This window comes from Lissotriton helveticus, chromosome 1_1 (genome assembly GCF_964261635.1).
Source record: "Lissotriton helveticus chromosome 1_1, aLisHel1.1, whole genome shotgun sequence".
NCBI classification, from domain to species: Eukaryota; Metazoa; Chordata; class Amphibia; order Caudata; family Salamandridae; genus Lissotriton; species Lissotriton helveticus.
The window spans coordinates 1,435,405,122-1,435,425,734 of record NC_136057.1 but is presented as its reverse complement, the minus strand read 5'-3'; the positions used below and the strand labels follow the sequence as shown (position 1 = coordinate 1,435,425,734).

General features: G+C 46.0%; 1 protein-coding gene across 1 annotated transcript in view; it reads right to left on the bottom strand.

Annotated features, from left to right (window-relative positions):
- Nucleotides 1–20,079, bottom strand: part of LOC144826895 (phospholipid phosphatase 3-like) — a 92,841-nt gene extending 72,762 nt beyond the window's left edge. The window contains exon 1 of the mRNA XM_078685359.1: nt 18,425–20,079. Coding sequence (XP_078541485.1) covers nt 18,425–18,623 — 199 coding nt within the window. The 5' untranslated portion in view covers nt 18,624–20,079. The remainder of the gene's footprint in view (nt 1–18,424) is intronic.
- Between the last annotated feature and the right edge of the window lie 534 nt (nt 20,080–20,613).

Here is a 20,613-nt window from a genome sequence, read left to right as displayed (position 1 = left end):
CAAGTGGGCAGGGTTTTGCTGTTGATTTCCCTGATATTACAAGAGGGGAGAGGAGTTGGCCTAACGGCTAGGGCGGTGGACCTCGAACTTGGGGAACTGGGTTTGAGTTTCGGCAATGACACTGAACATCCTGTGATTCTGGGCAAATCACTTAATCTCTCCGTGCCTAACAAAAAATGAATGTGTCCTCATGTAACGCAACTGGTGCTATGTAAAGCACTCTAATACCTGATTCGGGTCAAGTTTGCGCTATATAAAACTTTGTAAAATAAAAAAATGTAAAAGCATTGCCTGCAAAAAACCAGAGTGCATCCTTACCTTAAAAAATACCCATACAGCGTGCCTTTACAAACTTAAAAATGGTCTGATTGGCAAACATGGGCCTCTTTTTCAGGTATCTTGTATGCTAATGGGAACCAATTTTATTTTGGTACCCGGGATGATTTTTTATCCCAGTTCGACCCCGTTCCTAAGGTCACAGACTGACCCGGAGTCCATATCAGTAGGTCACAGGCTTGACCCAGAGTTTATGTAGGAGGTCACAAGTTGTACTCATGATCCTTTTATGAAGATCACAGGCGGACAAAAATTCCATCCCTGGAAGTTAGACTCTGATATAAGCGCCTGTTTTAGGAGCTTAAGATGTCCCTCTTTCCCACAGAAGAGGGCACGGACTGACTCAGTGTGCATCACGAGGTTGCACACTGACCCCAAGGTCCATCTTATACATCCGGACGGTGACTGTCTAACCTCCGAGACTAAGGAAGGACGTCACTGACTGACCGCTTTTCCTCATGAGATAGCAAACGGAATGCCCATCTGAAAAGTTCACACAATGGCTGCCACATCATTCCTGTGTGCATACTCTCTTAGTAGGAGAATGACAGACCCTAATGTGACACCCGGACTTGCATTTGTCCGTGACCATATGAGCCTGACCTCCACATTTCCAAGTGGGTACGACACTCTGTTTTTGCCCTAGTGCCCACATGCCCACATTCCATGGAGCGTCGTTTGCAGTAGTACAGTGATGGAGTTATTTATAACAAGATATAATGGGAACAATCACGGCGGCCTCTGTAGTAAATCCTGTGTGACTACATTGCCTGGCAGTCTTCATTTGAGGGAACTCGTGGCTCACTCCTGCGTCTGATTCGACACCAGAAGCCGAGTAGTGCAGCAGGGAAACATCCCAACTCGAAGGAGATCTCGGGAAGGGCCTTTTAAGAAGCTCGGACGGACTGTCGTCACTTTAACATCAATACCTCAGGTCGTCTCTCAACAGCTGTCGCAAACGGACAAGATTTCACATGCCTGGCAGAGTTCAGCTTAAGTGTGCAGCGCATGCGCAGTGTCCAAGTACGTCATTCGACGGGGTCCTGCCGTGCCTGGTGGCGCTGTATCACCAAATGTGCTGCCACTCACGCGCCTTAAGCTTCGCTTCCCCGCGTACCATCCAATCAAGTGAAATCTCCATAGGACTTATCTTTTAATCTCACAAAAAAGTATGTTTACATTTCTTCATGTGTGAGTGAACATGAAAGCAACTGATCGTGCAAAGGATTGTGGGTATGTAAATATCCCATTCTAAAGCAATGCCCTAGTTCTCCTTGAGTTCACAGCCAGGAGGATTTATACTGCCATTTCAGCGCCCTTTAAACAGAGAGCAAAGTGGTCCGGCTGAAAGAGTTTTTTTTTTTTAACATAAAATCTGGCTTCGGTGGCAGTTTAACTGTACCCCGGCCCAGCACAGTAGCTCCTTGGCCGGAGGAGGGGGGTGGTGTGCGTGTAATGCGAGGAGGATCATTACCGACTTGGCTAAAGTCCCTTGTTGTACATTGTTTCTTCATGTAATATGGTTGCCTGTTGTCTTAGTCCTTTCTTAGTGTTTTCTCATTCTCTGTCTACCACAATGCCTTTGTATGTTCTGACATCCACCTGGAGAATTCCATGGGTGTCAGTTGGTGGTCTGGTCAGCAGGCGAGGTTTTGTACTCAGCTGTGTCCTACATTAAATTTATATGTAATCAACCTGAAGTATCCTGTCATCTGTCCGCATCACATTACAACATCCCTCCACGTGCTGCTTAAGCCACGGGAAGGGAATATGGGGCTAATGACCGAGTGCATACCAAGATATTTGTTTATCGCAATGATTTGCTACAAACCAGTAATCAAAAAAAAAAAAAAAAGAACCGAACCATGATAGAGAAGCATGTTCCAAAGCCAAGTGGACAAAGGTCTCAGAAGAGGTGTGGCGCCGTGGCCAGGGCGACTGACGCTGGAATCTGGGGACCACGGTTCGATCCCCGGCTCCGGCGGCAGGTCAGCCCAGCACCATGTGACTCTGGGCAATAGCTCGCTTAATCTTCCCGACGGCCCCCCAGCGCCTAGAGACCCTTACGGGTGATTGTGCGCTTTACAAATGTGGACTTTACTTTACTTTAGTAACAAGAGGGGACTGAATTCTCACGGCAAAGAGGGGACAACGGTTGTTCGAAAAATTGAGAATGGACAATGGTCGTTCAACAGGGGACAAAGTTTGTCCCGATACAAGGAGCAAGTACCAAGATGGTGAGCCTGGACAGTAAGTTAAAAAAAAAAAAAAAAAAAAAAAAAAGGGGACAAATGTCCCAGGTGCGACTCTGGACAGCATGTTGTAAGTGAGTCTCTGGGCTGTAGGTCCACAACGGGGACAAGGAACCCGGGATTGTTACTGGGAAAGATCGAGGTGTGTCACGGGACTGGAAAGAGTCATGGATCCCAGTGTCTAGCAGGGAGAGAACGAAGTTGAAGGGGTTCTCTTCACTCTCAATCTCATTTTCTTGTCACTTTCGTGGGACAGCGCACGTTGTTGGATGACATTGCTGCGCTCCAAGGTTCTTGCTGAAGTCATGGATCCCAGTGTCTAGCAGGGAGAGAACGAAGTTTATCATCAAGTTTCCAGGACTGAAATTGTACAGAATAATGACTGTAAGTCTGGTGACTTCAAAGCTTGGAAAAATCTGAAATGGGACAGTGAGTCCGGAAGCATGTCAAAGAAGCAAGGAGGGGATTGTGTGTCGGAGCGATTGTGACTGAGAAGTTTCCAGTTGAATAAAGAAGAAGGTTTAAGTCCCTGATCCATGAGGAAAATTGTGACAGTAGAGCTTCAAGACGTACCTGGTCTAAGGTCCCAGATTCACGACAGAGAGTTGTAACAGAGAGGTTCTGAGAGGAACCAGGATTACGAGCTGTCCTACAACAATGATTTTGTGTGAGTTGTATTTTGATGTTAGGCAACTCATTAACTTGTGTATTGGGGGGGTTATGTTGTTTGTGGTCACCCCTGTTTGGTTGTGTTGTAGGTGATTATGTCACCAAGTATGTTGGTAAATGCTGCATGATTGTGATATGAGAATGCTTGTACTAGATCAACACCAGGTTCACTATGACGGTTGACTGGTCTTGCCTGCTGCGGGTCTCTTTATCTTTGTTATTGGTTGGGTTGACTTGTTGATATTAGTAGAGGACAATCTTCATGGAGCCACATAGGGCTAATTGGAATGATCTATTTCCCTATTGTACTCTATCTAGGAGAGGTATGTTTTTACCTGGTGTATTTAACCTATTGTGTGTTTTGGGGTCAGTGTAGAAAGTGTTTTGAGTGCTGTTGTGGCTGTACTTTCCTATGGTGGTGTCTTTTACCCAATGGTGTACCCTTCTTTGGGGAGGGTGGGGGACCAGTCAGTACCCATTGTATACCCTATGTAGGGCGTGTTGGAATTTTAGTTCCTGGGTGGGTACCCTGCGTAACCTATTGTGTGTTTTGGGGGTCAGTGTGGAAAGTGTTTTGAGAGCTGTTGTGGCTGTACTTTCTTATGACGGTGTCTTTTACCCAATGGTGTACCCTTCTTTGGGGAGGATGTGGGGCCAGTCAGTACCCATGGTATACCCTATGTAGGGCATGTTGGAGTTTTAATTCCAGGGTGTGAACCCTGTGTAGCATATTGTTTGTTTTAGGGGTCAGTGTGGAAAGTGTTTTGTGAGCTGTTGTGGCTGTACTTTCTTATAGCGGTGTCTTTTACCCAATGGTGTACCCTTCTTTGGGGAGGGTGTGGGGCCTGTCGGTATCCGTGGTATACCCTTTGTAGGGCATGAGTAATTTTAGTTCCAGGGTGTGAACTCTGTGTTGTACCCTCCTTTGGAGTAATAGTGTTGGATGTTAGTCAATGCCACATATCAGTTCCCAGGTTGTCATTGGGTATGTTGTGTTTCTTCCAAGGGTTTGTGTTTACACCTACATTTGGTTGATAGGGTACCTGACCCTGTGGTGTACCCGTGTTTGGGGAGGTCGTGGTTGTGAGCACCTTTCCTTGTTGCATTGATTTTCATACTTCTAAACCTTGTTTGGTTTCTCTAAGGGAGAGGGATGGAGTGTGTAGTGATATTTCTGATACCTCGTGTGGTACTTTATTGGTTTTGTGTATCTTGTTATTGTACTACATGGGGTAGGTGTTGTTTGGTTGTTTGTGTGTAGTGTCTCATTCTACTCTTCACTTTTCATTCTTTGTCTCTGAAGACTCTTTTGTCTATTGTAATCTCTGTTTTTGCTTTATTTCATTTCTTTTCTATAAAGGAGGGAGATGTGTTGTACATTGTTTCTTCATGTAATATGGTTGCCTGTTGTCTTAGTCCTTTCTTAGTGTTTTCTCATTCTCTGTCTACCACAATGCCTTTGTATGTTCTGACATCCACCTGGAGAATTCCATGGGTGTCAGTTGGTGGTCTGGTCAGCAGGCGAGGTTTTGTACTCAGCTGTGTCCTACATTAAATTTATATGTAATCAACCTGAAGTATCCTGTCATCTGTCCGCATCACATTACAACATCCCTCCACGTGCTGCTTAAGCCATGGGAAGGGAATATGGGGCTAATGACCGAGTGCATACCAAGATATTTGTTTATCGCGATGATTTGCTACAAACCAGGAGGCGTCGCATCATCAGAATAGTTTAACCAGCTTTTCATCCTTCAGAGATTGATACATTGAGTACAACAACATCTTATAGTTGTTACACCTGTTATTCCAAGATAGATCAACTGAATAGAGTTACATCTTGCAATAATAACATCTGTTGTTTACGGTGCTTAGAAACGACAAAACAGAGGCATTAAGTGTCATAGATAGATAAGTTACTTTTGAAACCAGACCTCCTGCAACTAGGACCTGCCAGGGACCCTCTAGGTTTCCTCCATGCCTCGAGGCGTTGCAATGTCTCCTGGTTCGTCCTTGTACTGAGTAGAGTTAGGGTGGCTGAGTGGTGGCAGGAGAAGCGAGTCAGGCACCAACCGCCTTTGTCAGGGAGGCATATGAACTGCCATCGCTAAACAACTGCCCTCCCAAGCTAGGGTGACCAGAATTTTAAAGCCAAAAACCTGAACAATTCCCAAAACTAGAAGAAGGACTGCAATTTTACTTCAACGGAGCGCACGGACTGACAGTTCTCCCCATCACAAAATTACAGAAGAGGCACCAAGAACATAAATAAAATGCCATTTTAAAAGCAAGTAGCATGCCTGCTAATTAAATTGCCTTCATATAACAGCTACTAACCTTCTTATAACCCTGCTTTGCAAAACATAAAAAGATACCTCCCACCGTCTTCATTCGGCCCTCTCTATAAACCCGGGCATGAGCTAAATTTCCTGAAATCTGCCTGCCGGGATGGCTGGAGAAAAACCTGGACTGTACGACACACCCGGGACGCCTGGTCGCCCTATCCCAAGCACGCGTGGCTCTAGCAAGGCAGCACATGCTGCCCCTGTTCTGCCTCCTCAGTGCAAAGAGCATTGACCTGGGCACAGTCAATGCTCCCTCTGCGGGTAGGCAGACAAGAGGCTCCCTCGACCGCCACAGGAAGCCTACACAGCACCGGGGTTCATAGGGAAGGACCACCCTTTTGTGTGAGTTGTGTCAAGCCTGGGAACAGGGGTGTGTGGAAGTCCAGGGCCATACCCTGTCTCGAGACCCAATAGCCTCAGCGGAAATGACGAAGCACTCCCCAGGGCCCCTTCAGGGAGGAGCCAAGAGAAATCCCAGCAGTGAAAACAGTTTACAGGATCAGGGTTGTCAAAGGAAAAGAGTGAAAATGTGATATGTAATGTCTCGCACTCAATTGATTCGATTGTGTATGTAATTACACCAATATTCACCATTTATTGACCATACAAAACAAACTGAACTTATATTTTGACACTTACTATTTGATGTTAAGTATGACTGAAATCAATGGCGCACATTCTATTAACAAGGGGGAATGAAAGATTTTGTGAGTACCTGCAGGGGTATAAACATATGCCCTCTGTGTTGATTATAAATGTTTGCCGTGGGTACACTATTCACTGAGCTATCTTACTAGGATAGAAACGCGTACCTGCAAATCAGGTTACACAAGGATCTCTACAACACACACATCAAGTTATTTTACGATGATACACACCTGTAACTACTCACACAGATCTATATAGTAAGTTGTTGGACTTGGCCCTTTTTGCAGGTTCATCCCTGAACTTTTTGCCTTCCTCCTGTATTTTTTCTGACCTGTTGTTGGTAGTTTTCTGACTCTGGGCACTTTACCACTGCTGATCAATGCCAAAGTGCATATGTTCTCTTTTGTAAATTGTGTTATGGATTGGTGTTTCCATGATTGGCTATTTGATTTACTTATCAGACCCTTGTACAGTGCACTGTGTGTGCCCAGGGCCTGTAAATCAAATGTTGCTAGTGGGCTGCAGCACTGATTGTGCCACCCACAGAAGCAACCTGTAAAATGTGATTCTGGCCTGCTATTGCAGTGCCTGTGTGCAGTCTGGGAATGCCATGTCCACTTGGCAAGTGCACACACTTGCCAGTCCTTAAACCTTCCCTTTTCTACATACTAGCACCCCTAAGATAGGCACAAGTTACCCCTGTGTGCAGAGTGCATTGTATGTGAAAGGTAGGACATGCCCTGATGTGTGTGGTATGTCCTGATAGTGAAATACTGTCAATTTCGGTTTTCACTATTGCAAGGCTATCTGTTCCCATATGCCAGAATGGGGAGTTTGTTTATAACATCTTATAGACATAACTGACTCTGGGCCCAAGATAGGAAAATATCGTTTAGTATGCCTGAACTCAGAATGTTAAAGTGCATCTTTTAGTGAGGGTGATTTTTGCATTCTGTGTTTGAAAATACCCCTTTTAGTATGTGGGCATTTTCTTGCCTACCCATCCAGTGTGCCTCTGCTAGGTTTGTGTATTGCATGTCTGGCTTTTGGATGACAGGGGCTGGAGAAGGGCAGTGGCTCCAGAAGTCTGATGAGTCAGGGCTGGGCTAAATAGACCTGGGCTGCATTTAGAGTGGGGGGAGGAAATTTCCTTTTTACCTGAATGGGCCTGGTCTGCCTTCAACAATGCTGTCTCCACCTACTGCCACGAAGATGCACCAGTGAGGACAGAATTGGTTTTGGCTGGATACAGACACTCTGCCTTCAGAGAACAAAGGATTTTTGTGTATAAAAAGAGGGGCCCAGACCCACACTTTTAGATCACTTCTGGGAAATCAAGAAGAAACCTTTGCCAAGAAGAAGAGCCGGATAAGCTGAAGAGGAATACTGTCCCTGTGCTGTTTGCTGTCTGGGGTTGGCCTGCAGTGGCTGCTTGCTGCCAAGGACAGGAGAAAAAGGACTTTGCTGTTTGCTTTGCCACTTGCTTGAAGAAAAGATCTCCAAGGGCTTGAAACTGAGCTTGCCTCCTGTTCTGAAGTCTCAGGGGCACAAAGACTTCACCACCAGCTCCCCTAAATCTCCTTGCTGGGAATTCTAACCTGTAAAGAGGTGCCTGTTGCTGTTTAGGACCTCTGGAGACTGTTTGTTGCTGGGAGCTGGAAAATCGACACAACACGGAAAAAGCATGTTGCATCTGCACTGGTTTTCCGACGCATCGCCGAAACCGTCGCAGCGCCTGACGTGGATCAAGAAATTGCCGCACCACGCATTGGGTGTAACGATCTCCGAAGTCCGAGATCGGCACACCGACTCCGACGCAAGCCTGCTGTGCCACCAACCATCATACCGGATCGACGCATCGCATTGAGGTGCCAAGACTGTCGCGTTGTTGGGGGCCACAGTAAGAAACAGACGCATCAACTCCCCACTCAGTAAGGAATCGACGCATCACCTCAACTGCGCTGCAGTAAGGAAGAGACACATCACCTCCCCTGCATGTAAGGAACCGACGCATCACCTTCCCTGCGGCCATTTTGTTTGCTTTGCGTGATGCATCTAAGGTACTTTTGAGAAAAGTGTTGCATTTATAACTTGCATTGAAGTGAACTATTTCTACAATTTGAAAGCCTTATTTTTCTTAATATTTTGGTCTTGTTTTGGTGTAGATAAAGTTTTCTTATTTTTATAATCTGGTGTGGTGTCCATTTGTAGTGTTTTCACTGTGTTACTGTATGTGTTCACAAATGCTTTACACACTGCCTCTGAGATAAGCCTGCCTGCTCGTTCAAAGCTAAAAAGGGGGTGAGCAGGAGTTATTTTAGGGGTTAATCCCCCTTACCCTGACTAGAAGCAAGAGCCCCTATTTGGACAAAGGTACCTACCTCTGCCAACTAGAGAACCCCCATTTCTAACATAAGTGCATTCAATTTCTCAGTTATCCGGCGAGTATTGTACCCTAAGATTTGATAAATACACATACATCTCTGGAGCAAGCAACTCAGCACCGCTTTGTTAAAATATGGACTGTTTTTGGCCAATAAAGTAAGTATTATTATTACACAGCCTCGGGCCAGATACAAAAAGGTTTGTGTTCAGCACTCTATAGCACAGATTTACATATTTTTCAATGCCCACCCAAATTTGTTGCACTCTGTTGTGCAAGGAGGTGATCAGCGCAGAGCCATGCCTACTGCGATTAGCCCAATGCAGATGTCATCCCCTGCACAAGTGCTCAAACATGGTTCTCTTGTGTGATGCCATACTCACACCATAGTGCAAAGGTGAACGTGCATTGTCTAGCATAGGATTTGTACTGGAAGAATACCCATCTATTACAAATTCCAATCGGAAGACAAACTCTTGAGTTTCCCACGCGCTGGATATGCGCCGTGCACTGCAGAACATATGAAATGCATTTTTCTTTTTGGAGAATTTAATACATTTCTTTTTTGTTTGCTTGGGTTTTGTGTCTCAACCTGTAGGACTTATCCCTGAAGTACCCCGGCAACGCCCCCTTGATGCAAAGTGATACAAGGCAGGGCAAAGTTGGAGCTCTGCTCACAAAAAGGGCACCTTTCCAACATAAAACACTTCTTTTCACTGGATTTTAATAGCATTTGCCGCTTTGCGCGGCTTAACATTGCTTTGTGCTGATTCATAATCCTTAGCTCATCTGGGGCTTTATGTCTAGAGCAAAGAAAAGCACAATACGTGGTGAAAAAACGTTTTACCACTATATCACAAAAATTGGTTTAGAACAGAAGCATTGTGAGGCAGTGATACCATACCACAAAAGCAACACAGAAAAGCAGAGCCACATAAAAACACAGCATCAAAACACAAAATCATAACACAATGACAATACAACATATCACACCTGCACTGCAACACAACCCAGCTGCAATACACACAAAACCTAAATGTAGTACAACACACGTAGACAACAGAGCACAACAACACAGTAAAACACCAAAACAGTTCAGTGCAAAATTAACAATACCATTCAATACCAAATTAACAAAAGACTACAGCACAACAATTCAGCACAACTGCAAAGCAGCAGCAATACTACAGTACAATGCGACAGGACTGTATAGTAACAGCAAAATACAAGAACACACCAACAATGCATTTAACAACATAACACAACAAAGTAGCCTGATAACACAACAGTAAACAAACACAATAACAACATACAAAACAACAACATAACAGCATAATTGAAGAAAACACATACCCATTAACAAAACAGCAACACAAAACAGATGGACAATATAACACTACATTACACCTAACAGCATTATTAAACCAACAACAAAGAATGCCAATGCAAAAACAAAACAGAACAAAAGTAGAACGCAGTGCCACAAAAAAACAACACAAATAAGCACATTCACGTACATGCGTTGCTGTAATAGGTTGGGTTGGTGTGTTGTGTTTTGCGTTAGGTCTCGTATGCTTTGTGCTGACATTGTTTTGCTTTGTGTTTTATTTTGTGTGGTGTTTTGTTTGTTGCGATTGTATTGTGGTTGCTGTTCTGCTACGTTTTGTTCTATAGTTGAATTCTGTTGCATTTTGGTTGTGTTATCGAACTGTTCTGTTTTGTGGTTATGTTATTGTTTTGTCCTTTCGTTGTTCTGTTGTCCCATTACTGGGGTGTGGGAAAGCGTCGGTGTGTGAGTACTTGCCATCACTCACTCTGTTTACAATTTTGCACATGAGCACTAGCACTTTCAAAGATGCATTTTCAATAATAAATAACTTTTTCATTTTTGCTTTAAACATGGAACCCCCCGTTAGCATTCTCTTTTAACTTGATGGTTTGAGTGAGGGCTAGGAGTGTCTGGAAGTGATCGCATTTGGCAGTCTTCTGTTTGTGGTGTTATATGCTGTTACTGAGCTTGGCAGATTCATTTCCAAACGTAAACAGTAGATACAGACTGGGACAAATTTTATTAGTACGGGCGAAAAACAGATATATACTAATTCCATATGTGGCCGCATACCACTGCACTACCACTACACTATCACCCAATCAAGCCTACACCGACATGCGTTACAGTAGCACTGCCCAAACTCACTTTATGTGATGAAGCCATATATGCCTACAGCAAGTGCCATCTGGCTCAGCAGTGCCCTCAAGTCAGACACACACAATACTACATAACTTTACAATATGCATGCATCCCACGTCGGTGATCATGTGCGTCTCACGATGCTTAGGCACGGAGCTGTCACTAAAATCTTGAGAGCTATCACTGCTCCCTAAAGCCATGGCACAGCGCCCCTCTCTGCTGCGTGAGAGGCACTTTTCAATCAAGCCTCTGTGGACCAGAGGCACTCAAGGCAAGGCATGTTTGCATGCATAGCCTGAGAAACTCTTTAGAAATGTGTGCCCATATAAAGTGCAACCATGAAATGAGCCTGTCCCACCAATAGCAAACGTGGAGGGACCAAGAGGGGCAGGGGCGGTCAGTTGGAAGAGGGAAAGGCTTCCTGCCCTTCGTAGGCAGTGTTAATGGTTAACAAATGCAGAGCGGTTCTACAAATCGGTGCTAAGTGTCTGTAATTTATGAATGCACCCAGTCATTGGTTTAAGGCATGCCATGTAAAATATTAACAATATGGAGTGAGTTGTTCCTCACCCTTTCCGGAGGGTTATCCCCAAACTTTTTTTTGCCTTCACTCCTCATATTTTAGCTGAATTTGCTATTGTTGGCCATAGAACTCTGTGCACTTTACCACTGCGAACCTGTGCTAAAGTGTTGTGTTCACTGTTAAAAACATGGTAACATTGGCATATACCCAATTGGCATATTTAATGTACTTGTAAGTTACTTGTAAAGTGGCACTACATGTTCCCAGGGCCTGTAAACAAAATGCTACTAGTGAGACTGCAGCACTGTTTATGCCACCCACTAAAGTAACACTATAAACCTGTCTCAGGACTGCCACTGTAGAGCCTGTGTGTGCAGTTTTGAATTAACATTTCAGGCAAAATAAACATTTTGCCAGGCCCAAACCTTCCTTTTAATACATGTAAGTCACTCTGAGGGTAGACCCTGAACTGTCTAGAGGGCAGGGTACAATGTATTCGAACAGGAGGACATGTACTTAAGTTTTACATGTCCTGGTGGAGAACTACTCTCAAATTTGTTTTTCGCCACTGCAAAGCTATCTCTAACATTGGAGTTCCCTTATTACATTTCATAAGTGTAATTTCCAAATGGAAAGCGCTAATCAATTCACGTTTGGTGTCCTTGGAAGCCTAATTTAAAATCCTAATTTGTGATGAAATCTGATTTTAAATTACAATTCTGAAAATGGCAATTTAAAAACGTTGTCATGTTTTTGCCTTAGCCATTTGGTGCCTGCAACCTGTCTTTGAGTCACATGCAGGGCTGGACTGGCCGTAGCGGGCACCGGGCAATCCCACTGTGCGCCGCACAGGTGGGGGGCCGGTTTGGGGTCCCTTGGGGCCGTTTTTGTTACAGGGCTGTTTTTGCAGCATAGCTTCAAAATCGGCCCTGTAACAAAATAAGCCAAAAACCGGCCCTGGCAAAGAGCTTGGCGGCACCCTCAACTCCCCGGGGGGGGGGGGGCGAGCACTTTGCCAGGGCCGGTTTTGGTTCCCAGTCCGGCCCTGGTCACATGGCTGGATCTAGTGGACAGTTGGGCTTTGTGTATGGCTCCTAGACAGCCACACAAAATGGGGAGCTTAGGTGTGACTGGATGAGCCCTCACTGGAAGGATGGGAAGGAGGAACTGGACACAGTCCCACTTACACTAGAATAGGTTGTGTCCTGCCTCCACACAAATCACTGCATACACCCTGTAGTCAGTCTGGAGCCAGGGCCAGGAAGCCAGGGCATCCATGCACTTCAAAAGCATACCTCTAGAAGGTTCTACCCACTTCAAAGGCACAACTGTAATTAAAAGAAGGCCCACAGACACCCACTTTCAGTACACTTCTGGGCCTGTGGATATTCTGCAAGGAAGAAGGACGGCTGTGCTGCTACAAGGACTGCCCCTATGCTGGAATATTGCTCTAAATAAACTACTACCCTGTTATACTGACCTGCTGCCTGCTGCCCCCTTGCCTGGGGAAGATGAACTGGACCTGCAACTTAATTGTGAACCCAAGACCAGAGTGACTCAAAGGGCTAGTATGTTGGCCTCCTGATCTGAGCCTCATGGACAGAAAAGGTTTCCCAAACAGCTCCTGAACCCGACTACAGCAACTTTCTGAACCCCAAGTGGTGCCCCTCAGGTCCTGCACCCATGGTGTGGCTCATGAGCTCTTTAAATTGAGCTTTTGGGCTCTTCACAACTGCAAGCTTGTCCTTTCGCACTGGAACCCCACCGCTCGCCCAAAAACTCAATACAAGCCACAACTAGTACATCCCTTCAAACCGCAAGCATCAATCACCTGCAGAGAACTGCCAACGCGAAGCTCCAGCCAGCCCGTCCGCAAAACGCAGCTTGCTCTTCGTGCCATGCTGACCACTATCAGCAACACTCTCCTAGTTCCCCGTGACCCTCTCAAACATGAATGGGACTCTTGGCACAAAGCTTGAAAAGCTAAAACTTCAGCGGGACAAATCTGGGACTGCATCCGACCTACACTCCATCATCGTTGGCCTGAACTTTTGACTTTGACGCGGTCAAACACGACCAGATATCCCCAGTTGGTGCTTAATGCTTTCAGGTGCTATTTTAGCGGTTTTTTATTTAAAAATTCATAACTCTGATTCTACTGATTGGATTTCTGTTGTTCTGGTCTTCTTTTATTTATTAAATTAAGCTCTAGTTTTCTAACCTGATGTGAGATCTTTTTGTGTGATGTTTTTACTGTTTTATTGTTTGAAGTGTTACACAAATACTTTACACATTGACTCTAATTTAAGCCGGACTTCTCTGTACCAAGCTACAAGGGGGTTGAGCACATGTTAGTTTGGGGTTTGCTTGTGCCTTACTCTAACTGGAACTTTGGTTGGTGTTGACTAGGGCTCACACCCTAGTCAACCAACAACCACATTTCTAACAGGCTGGATTTGGTTTGTCCAAGGGTTGGGCTTAGAATCAGGATATTAGTTCTCCGATGACTGCAGGGGCTATCCCATTACACATATAGTAGAATTGTTGTCAAAAGCTGGTACAATCCAATTAAATATACAGCAGGAATACAGCCAAGGGCTGGCACTCTCCATTTAAACTTAAAACAGACTTGCTCAATATCAGCAAACGGAGTACTGATGTTTTGTCAGTCATTGGTCACTGAATGTGCTTCCTCTTCCAAAGAAATCACTTCCTGTGATGTCAGGGGTTTGGAGATCTCATGATGTCACTCAAGTACTTTTCAAGCACTGGTGAAATGGCGGCTGATGTGGTGCATTTTGATATACATTGTGTAAGTGTTTTTAATACTTTTGACAAATCTTGGGAGGCCAGGCTTGGCTCGGAGTATGCAGCTGGCCCATCACACTAGGCCCAATGTTTAGACCCGACAAATCGGACTAGGCTCAGAGTCTGGTCCTGGCCTGTCAGTCAAGGTCCAAGGTTGCAGGTCAGGCAATACCCACAGTCTGGCTTGGACCAATTAGGCTAGGACAGGGATTTTCAGCTTGCTGGTGAGGCTATAGTCAAAGGCTGTGCTGGCCGGTTAGGCTAGGCTCAGAATATGGCATTAGCAGGTAAGACTAGTCCAAGGGGCAGGGTGGATGAAAACATTAAAACGAATTTCCTATAAAAATGCAGTTTAAAAAAAAATTGAAATGTGCCTGGTTAAAATTAAATAAAGTCTATCTGGAAGATACACTACGTCGTATAGATTCAGAAACAAAGTGATTCATGTGGAAACGGGGTGAAATAACTAGGCTAAACCCGCAGGCTTTATAGACACAAACGAATTCTATAGACACATGACTGCCCCGAATGGACCAGACTAGATCGATGCACCATTCAGTTCTCTGAATCAGTGCTGTCGGTCTACCGCACCCTACAGCCACCCATCCCGTTGTAGGCTGTATGATGCCACTATGAGCACAGCGCCATCAACTATAGAAACTAGACCCATACATACATGCCTCAGTCCCCATAACCAGACGCTTTAGGATATGAAGAGATAGTAAATATATTTCAGAGACTGAAGGGTCCAGACAGTTGGCCAACTGGTGACTAATGGAGAGTTTGGGGACTTCCAGGATTGAAGCGAGAGAAGGGGGTAGCGCAGCACTTCTTGGAGGCCAGTTGGGAAGTCCGTTGTATATTCTCCTCAATTCTCTACTCCCTATTTGACTACTTTTGGAAGAATGGAGGGTTGCTTCTCTCCTCTATGGGATGTTAGTAAATCTACAATACTCTAACCCAAAAGAGACTGTGTGCAGACAGCAGTGACAGACCAATCTGAAGAAAAATTACCCAGACTGGGCAGAACTGCTGGAGAAACAGAGTCTTATGGGAGGCAACACCAACATGTTTGCTCTTCTAAATTCTGCAACTATGGTATTGGAATTCACTGAAATGGCATAAAGGTGTGTTACTCCCTCATGATACCCACTTGGCATGTGCCCAATGCCAAAGCGACCTAGTCCATATGCTGTGCTCTTGCAATGCCTTAGCCCACAATTGGCCAGATATATGGCCAGACCTATCTGCCTGGACTTAGGTTCAGGGAAGACCATAAGGCACAACTGGTTCTGTTTCATGATGTAACAGGCCTTCCAGCCCTAGATATACATTAGCATGGATAGCTGGTGCTGGCACAGACCTTTGCTAAAATGTGCGACTCCCATTCTTGGAGGCACACAACTATGCCCACAAAAGAATGTTGATCACTCATACGCAGGCCATATAAGAATTTAATGATAAGATTACAGAAATTGACCAAATATGGGATCCCTTTCTCCGAAGAGTGGAGCAAACCTAGCTACACATGAACTAACCAATGCTTGGCACATAGGGTAGATTTCTGGTGCATGGAGGCGAAGGCGGCACTACCATGGATGCTCTTGACACTTATTTAGTTCCAGACGAGTGTTAAGGCTCCGTCTCCCTGCATAACTGTACAGAGTAGCGTGACCACGGGTACACTCTCGCACCATGTGACGCAAATATAGATCATATTAACCCATTCCAGCTCTACTTTCTAAGCCATATAGAAAGGACCACATTTGGAAGTGGCACAGAGAGAATCAACCGTTGAGGTTTCCTGGTTAAGTAGGATAGCGGGTTAACAAAACATTTAGCGCCTGAAGGAGAGGTCCTGTGCTGAGTACAACATTGGAAATTTTAACGTCCTACTGTGTTCTTAACAACAACATATGGAGTTTTGAGCCCACCACCTGGTGAAACTGGAAATCTGTTTATTCAAGTTTGCTTTCCGAAAATAGAACTTTCTCATAATCCTACCTTCCTAATATCCTTCACCCACGTCCCCTGGATTCCTCTCCCTTTCTTCTTCCTTTCATTTATTCTTTATGTCTCGTGACCACTTCGTATATTCTACATAGAAACTGGAAATCTTATGAGTTATGAACATTTTTTTGGGGATAAATGCAATGTGTTCAGATAATGCTGCAGGGATCTCACATCTCACCAAAACCTTCAATTTGATTGAGCGCAATATGTTTTCACGGCTAGATTTATACTCGCTCACATGTAGCATCTCAAGGACTTTTTCAGTTACATTGTACATGCTCTCTTCTTCTCACTTGCTTACTGCTGCTTAATCAGGTGTACATCCTGTAAAATGCTTGGTACTACCAATAAGCCCAATAAAAATTAGTGTCTAAAATATAATGATATAGTGATGGTCTTTTATTCTTATTTTTTTAAAGAAAGAAGGAAATAATTATTGGGAAAATCTGAATAATACGGTCAGAAAATCTTAGCTAAAGGTATATATTCAGAAGAAAATGTCAGAAAAAAAATCCCTTTTAGAGAAAGAATTCACTAGACTCAAGAATGGGTTTAACCCTTCAGACTCTGCTTGGATTCTGGAACTGGCGTTCCAGACTAGGCTCAGATATTAGGGCCTGCAGGCTGTGCCAGACTCAGGTACTGCTGCTGTTATGCTGCACTACGATGAGACACGAGGGCTTCATGGATGCTCAGATGCTAGATGTAGCAGGCCGTAAACGAGAACCTGCAGGTCAGTCACTGCCGACTGCCTGGAGCTATCAGGTCAACCTTAGCTCAGGTACTAGAGAAGGCAGGCCTGGCTACGCTCTGATGCAAGAGCCGCCAGCTCAGTCCCGGCTCATGTAATGGTCACCGCAGGTCATACGTGGCTCTGACCCTACAGCTCAGAGGAAACTTAGATACTGGACCCAGCAAGACAGACTAGGCTCAAATATAAAATCCAAATGTTCGGTCCAGTCTAGTCCGCCAGGACCGCCCCTACCGTGCTCCAGTTTAGGAGAGAGCCGAATACGCCCTAAGAAGAAGAATCCCTCACCATGGTACAGTAACAATCCATGCTACCCCTCAAATCACACAATGATTGTGTCTTTGTCCTGCAGCCTGTGCAGGGTAGGTTTGTGCTATACAAGCACTACATATACATATGTACATACATACATATAGGCTCATGCCATGGAGACAGTAGATGACATTTTGCTCAGACACTGGAGTCTGTTGGTCAAACCCCAGTGGCACAAAGCCCCTCTACTGGAGATCACATCTGGGTGGTGCTCAGTTCTAGAGGCCACATCTAGAACACTGTCTTTACATTTACGATTAAAGCACTTTGTTCAGTTAAAGCGTGAAATCATAAGCATGTGTACAGTTCTACTAGATACAACAGAGAAGCGTGTTCTACCGGCTACAACTGGGACATGTTTATTTCTAGAGACTACAACTGTGATACTGGGTTCAGTTCTAGATCCTATAACAGGCATATGGGTCAATTTCTAGTGGCTACAACTTGGGACATTGTGTCCAGTTCTAGAGGCTCCATCTGGATCAGTGTGCACACCTGAAGCATTATGTTCTGCTGTAGTAGGACAGTGTGAGCACTGTGTACAGATGCAGAGGCGGTAATGGGAACATGTGCTCAGTTCTAGAGGGTACGGCTGGGACATTCTGCTCAGCTCGAGAGGCTACTTATTAGGTACTGTGTGCAGCTCTCCAACCCTGATCTTCAGATCAATAAGAACATATTGGAGACGGCCGAGCAATGGCCGACCAATATGGTGCCTGGTTTAAACCAAAAGATCTGTGGAAGGGGCTTGGGAACATAAACAGTTTCACAGTGGAGGAAGGGAAGGAGAGGGGACATAGATATTCATATTTATGGCAGGATTAAAGGCGGTACAAGGGACTGTATGTTTTAGTGGCAGGCGTCCTGTAGGGGAGAGGTCACAAAATTTGGCAGGAGGAGCGAGGATCAGGAGTGACATTATAAAAAAAGTTTTTCATGGACAGGATTTTGAATGGACTAAACCGACAATTTCAAGCAGAAGAGATGGGGAGATAATCATTAAATGAATTTAAACTGCAATGTGCTGAGAAAAGAAGGGTAAAGGTGGAGACCGTGTAGATTACAGAGTTTAGGGGTGCGAGTGCATGTTTATGGCTTACAGCATGGCAGTGACACTCAGTCATGGCCATACAACTGGCATCGCATCCATCCTTCATACACCCCAGGTCTCGCTCCTGGTATGCAATACTCACTCAACAATAGGCAGACGATGTCGGTGAAGACAAGGGTCTTCCTCAGCCGGGTGGGCTTTTTGTCGTAGTCCTCGGTCTTCTTTCCATGGCCCCCAATCGTGACCTTCACATCCCTGTAGTCCCTTGGCCAGTCCGGCTTCTCTACGGGATGCTCCAGCTTTTCCAGCAAAGGGGCAGCTTTGGTCTTCTGCATGTCCATCGAACACTCAAGAGCAGGACACTGGATCTCCTCTGCTTCCCGTACACAGGAGGCCTAGATCTGTTCTCCTGGCTGCTTCGAGAGACTTCTACCCTGGAAGAGCTAGCTCTGCTCCTCTCTGTTCTTGGAGAGAAAGCTATGCCAAGAGGTGCAAAGTGGGCTCAAGATTCGAGGAAGTTGAACCAAACAAAACCTTAACCAAGAGGTTCAGGAGAAAATCAACATTTAACGAAGAGATGCAGAAGAACCTCAATTTCCACCTGGGAGGTAGCAAAACCTCTCGAGGCCCAATGGAATGTGTGGAAGAAACTTGACATCTCTAAATTAGCGATGATTAAGGAAGTCAACATCCAACTTTGAGGAGCTAGAGAAACTCAACATCCAAAGGCAAGCACTCGAAGAAACCAAAATCCAACTTGGAGGTGGCCAATACAACGCTCAACACCTCACCGACAAGTGCCAAATAACTGCTCACACAGTTTAGTTTTTCCAAAGTGCAACATCCTCGGAAAAGATGCAAAAAGGTCTTGAGATCCAACTGAGAAATGCCAAAGAGAATCACCATCCAACGAAGAATGACGAAGTAAGTAAAAATCCAATGAACCTCAAATGTCATCAAAGTGATACCAAGGTCTGCTCTCCGCGCAGCATATCTTTGTCTAGCCTCAATTAAGTCCCCTCTGGTCCAGTATTCCCGTTTATCTTCTTTTCCAAGCTAAATTATATTCTTTTCCAATCTGCACTTTTCTCGCCTCACTCCACTTTTCTCTTCCTGGTTCTTTTCTTCTTTCCCCAGTTGCTCGCTTTTGTCCCAGCTCCTGCTTTTTTGCCTTGGGACACCTTTGCTTTGCTCAATTCCTTTCTTTTTGCCCCGAATACCCTCACACTCTCATGCTGTCACAGCCCCTCCTTGTTGCCCCAGCCCCCTCTTCTTTCCCCAGTCCCACCGGTTAGGTTGTCTTACCCGTCTCCTTTACTTTTGCCCCAGCTCCTCTACACTTTGCCCCTGTGCCCTTTTCTTGTCCCAACGCTCAATCTTTCGTTGTGCTCCAGTTCCTGTGGTCTTCGCCTCTCTTCATTCCAGGGGTTACACCAGTGGCCCTGAAATGCCCCCACCCTCCTGTGGCTCCCGGGCGCTTTGGCGCTGTCACGTGCCACAACCCCCTCCAGGGACTGCCAGTGCGCGTGGGCAGGAGCAGGTAGCGGTAGGGACTGCCAGGAGCCGGCAGCGGGGCTCCGAGGGGGCAGTTTCTGGGCAGCAGAGGACTCGTTGCAGCGGAGCCTTGGCTGGGAGGGGGGCAGGAGGTTCCCAGGGCACAGGCGTCTCGGGCTCGCCCCTTCACCTCTCCGACGGGCAGGGGCCTCAGGTGGCACAGTTCGCGAGCGCCCTGCCCTCCTCAGCACGCGCTGCCTACTGTCCCGCGGCGAGTGCGCTGCAGCAGCTCCGGAGAGAGCCGGGCTCCAGCCCTGCCCTCCCTCCCTCCTTCCACCCCGAGCCCTCCCTCGCGCCCTCCCCCCGCCTCCCGTCCCATGGGCTCAACTTAGGAAAAGCTGCCCTCGGGCTCCGAGGCGCAGCAGGTCCCGGACAGGGAGGGCACGGGCAGCAGAGGGCGCTGGAAGGTGGCATAGAGGCACAAGCAGGGGCGTCGGAAGAAGCACCGGCTGAGAGCAGGGTGGAGGGCATGAGGGAAGGGAAGAAGGCGAGAAGTAGAGAACGGGAAAGGATGGGCAGAGGGCACGCGACCAGGGCTCGTGTAAAGTGAAATGGGGAAGGGAGAAGGAGAAGGCTTGTGAAGAAGTATGGGGGAAGGCGTGGGGAGCTGGTTTGGGAAGAGGGCATTCAAAGAGGGCATGGGGAGGAGGAGGAGAGCCTAGAGAGCAAAAGGAGTGGCAGGGGAAGACGGCATGGGCACAGAAGAGGAGAAGAGGGCACGGGGAGAGGAGATAAACGAGGACATGTTTCTGGGCAGAAAATATTGGCAATAAACAG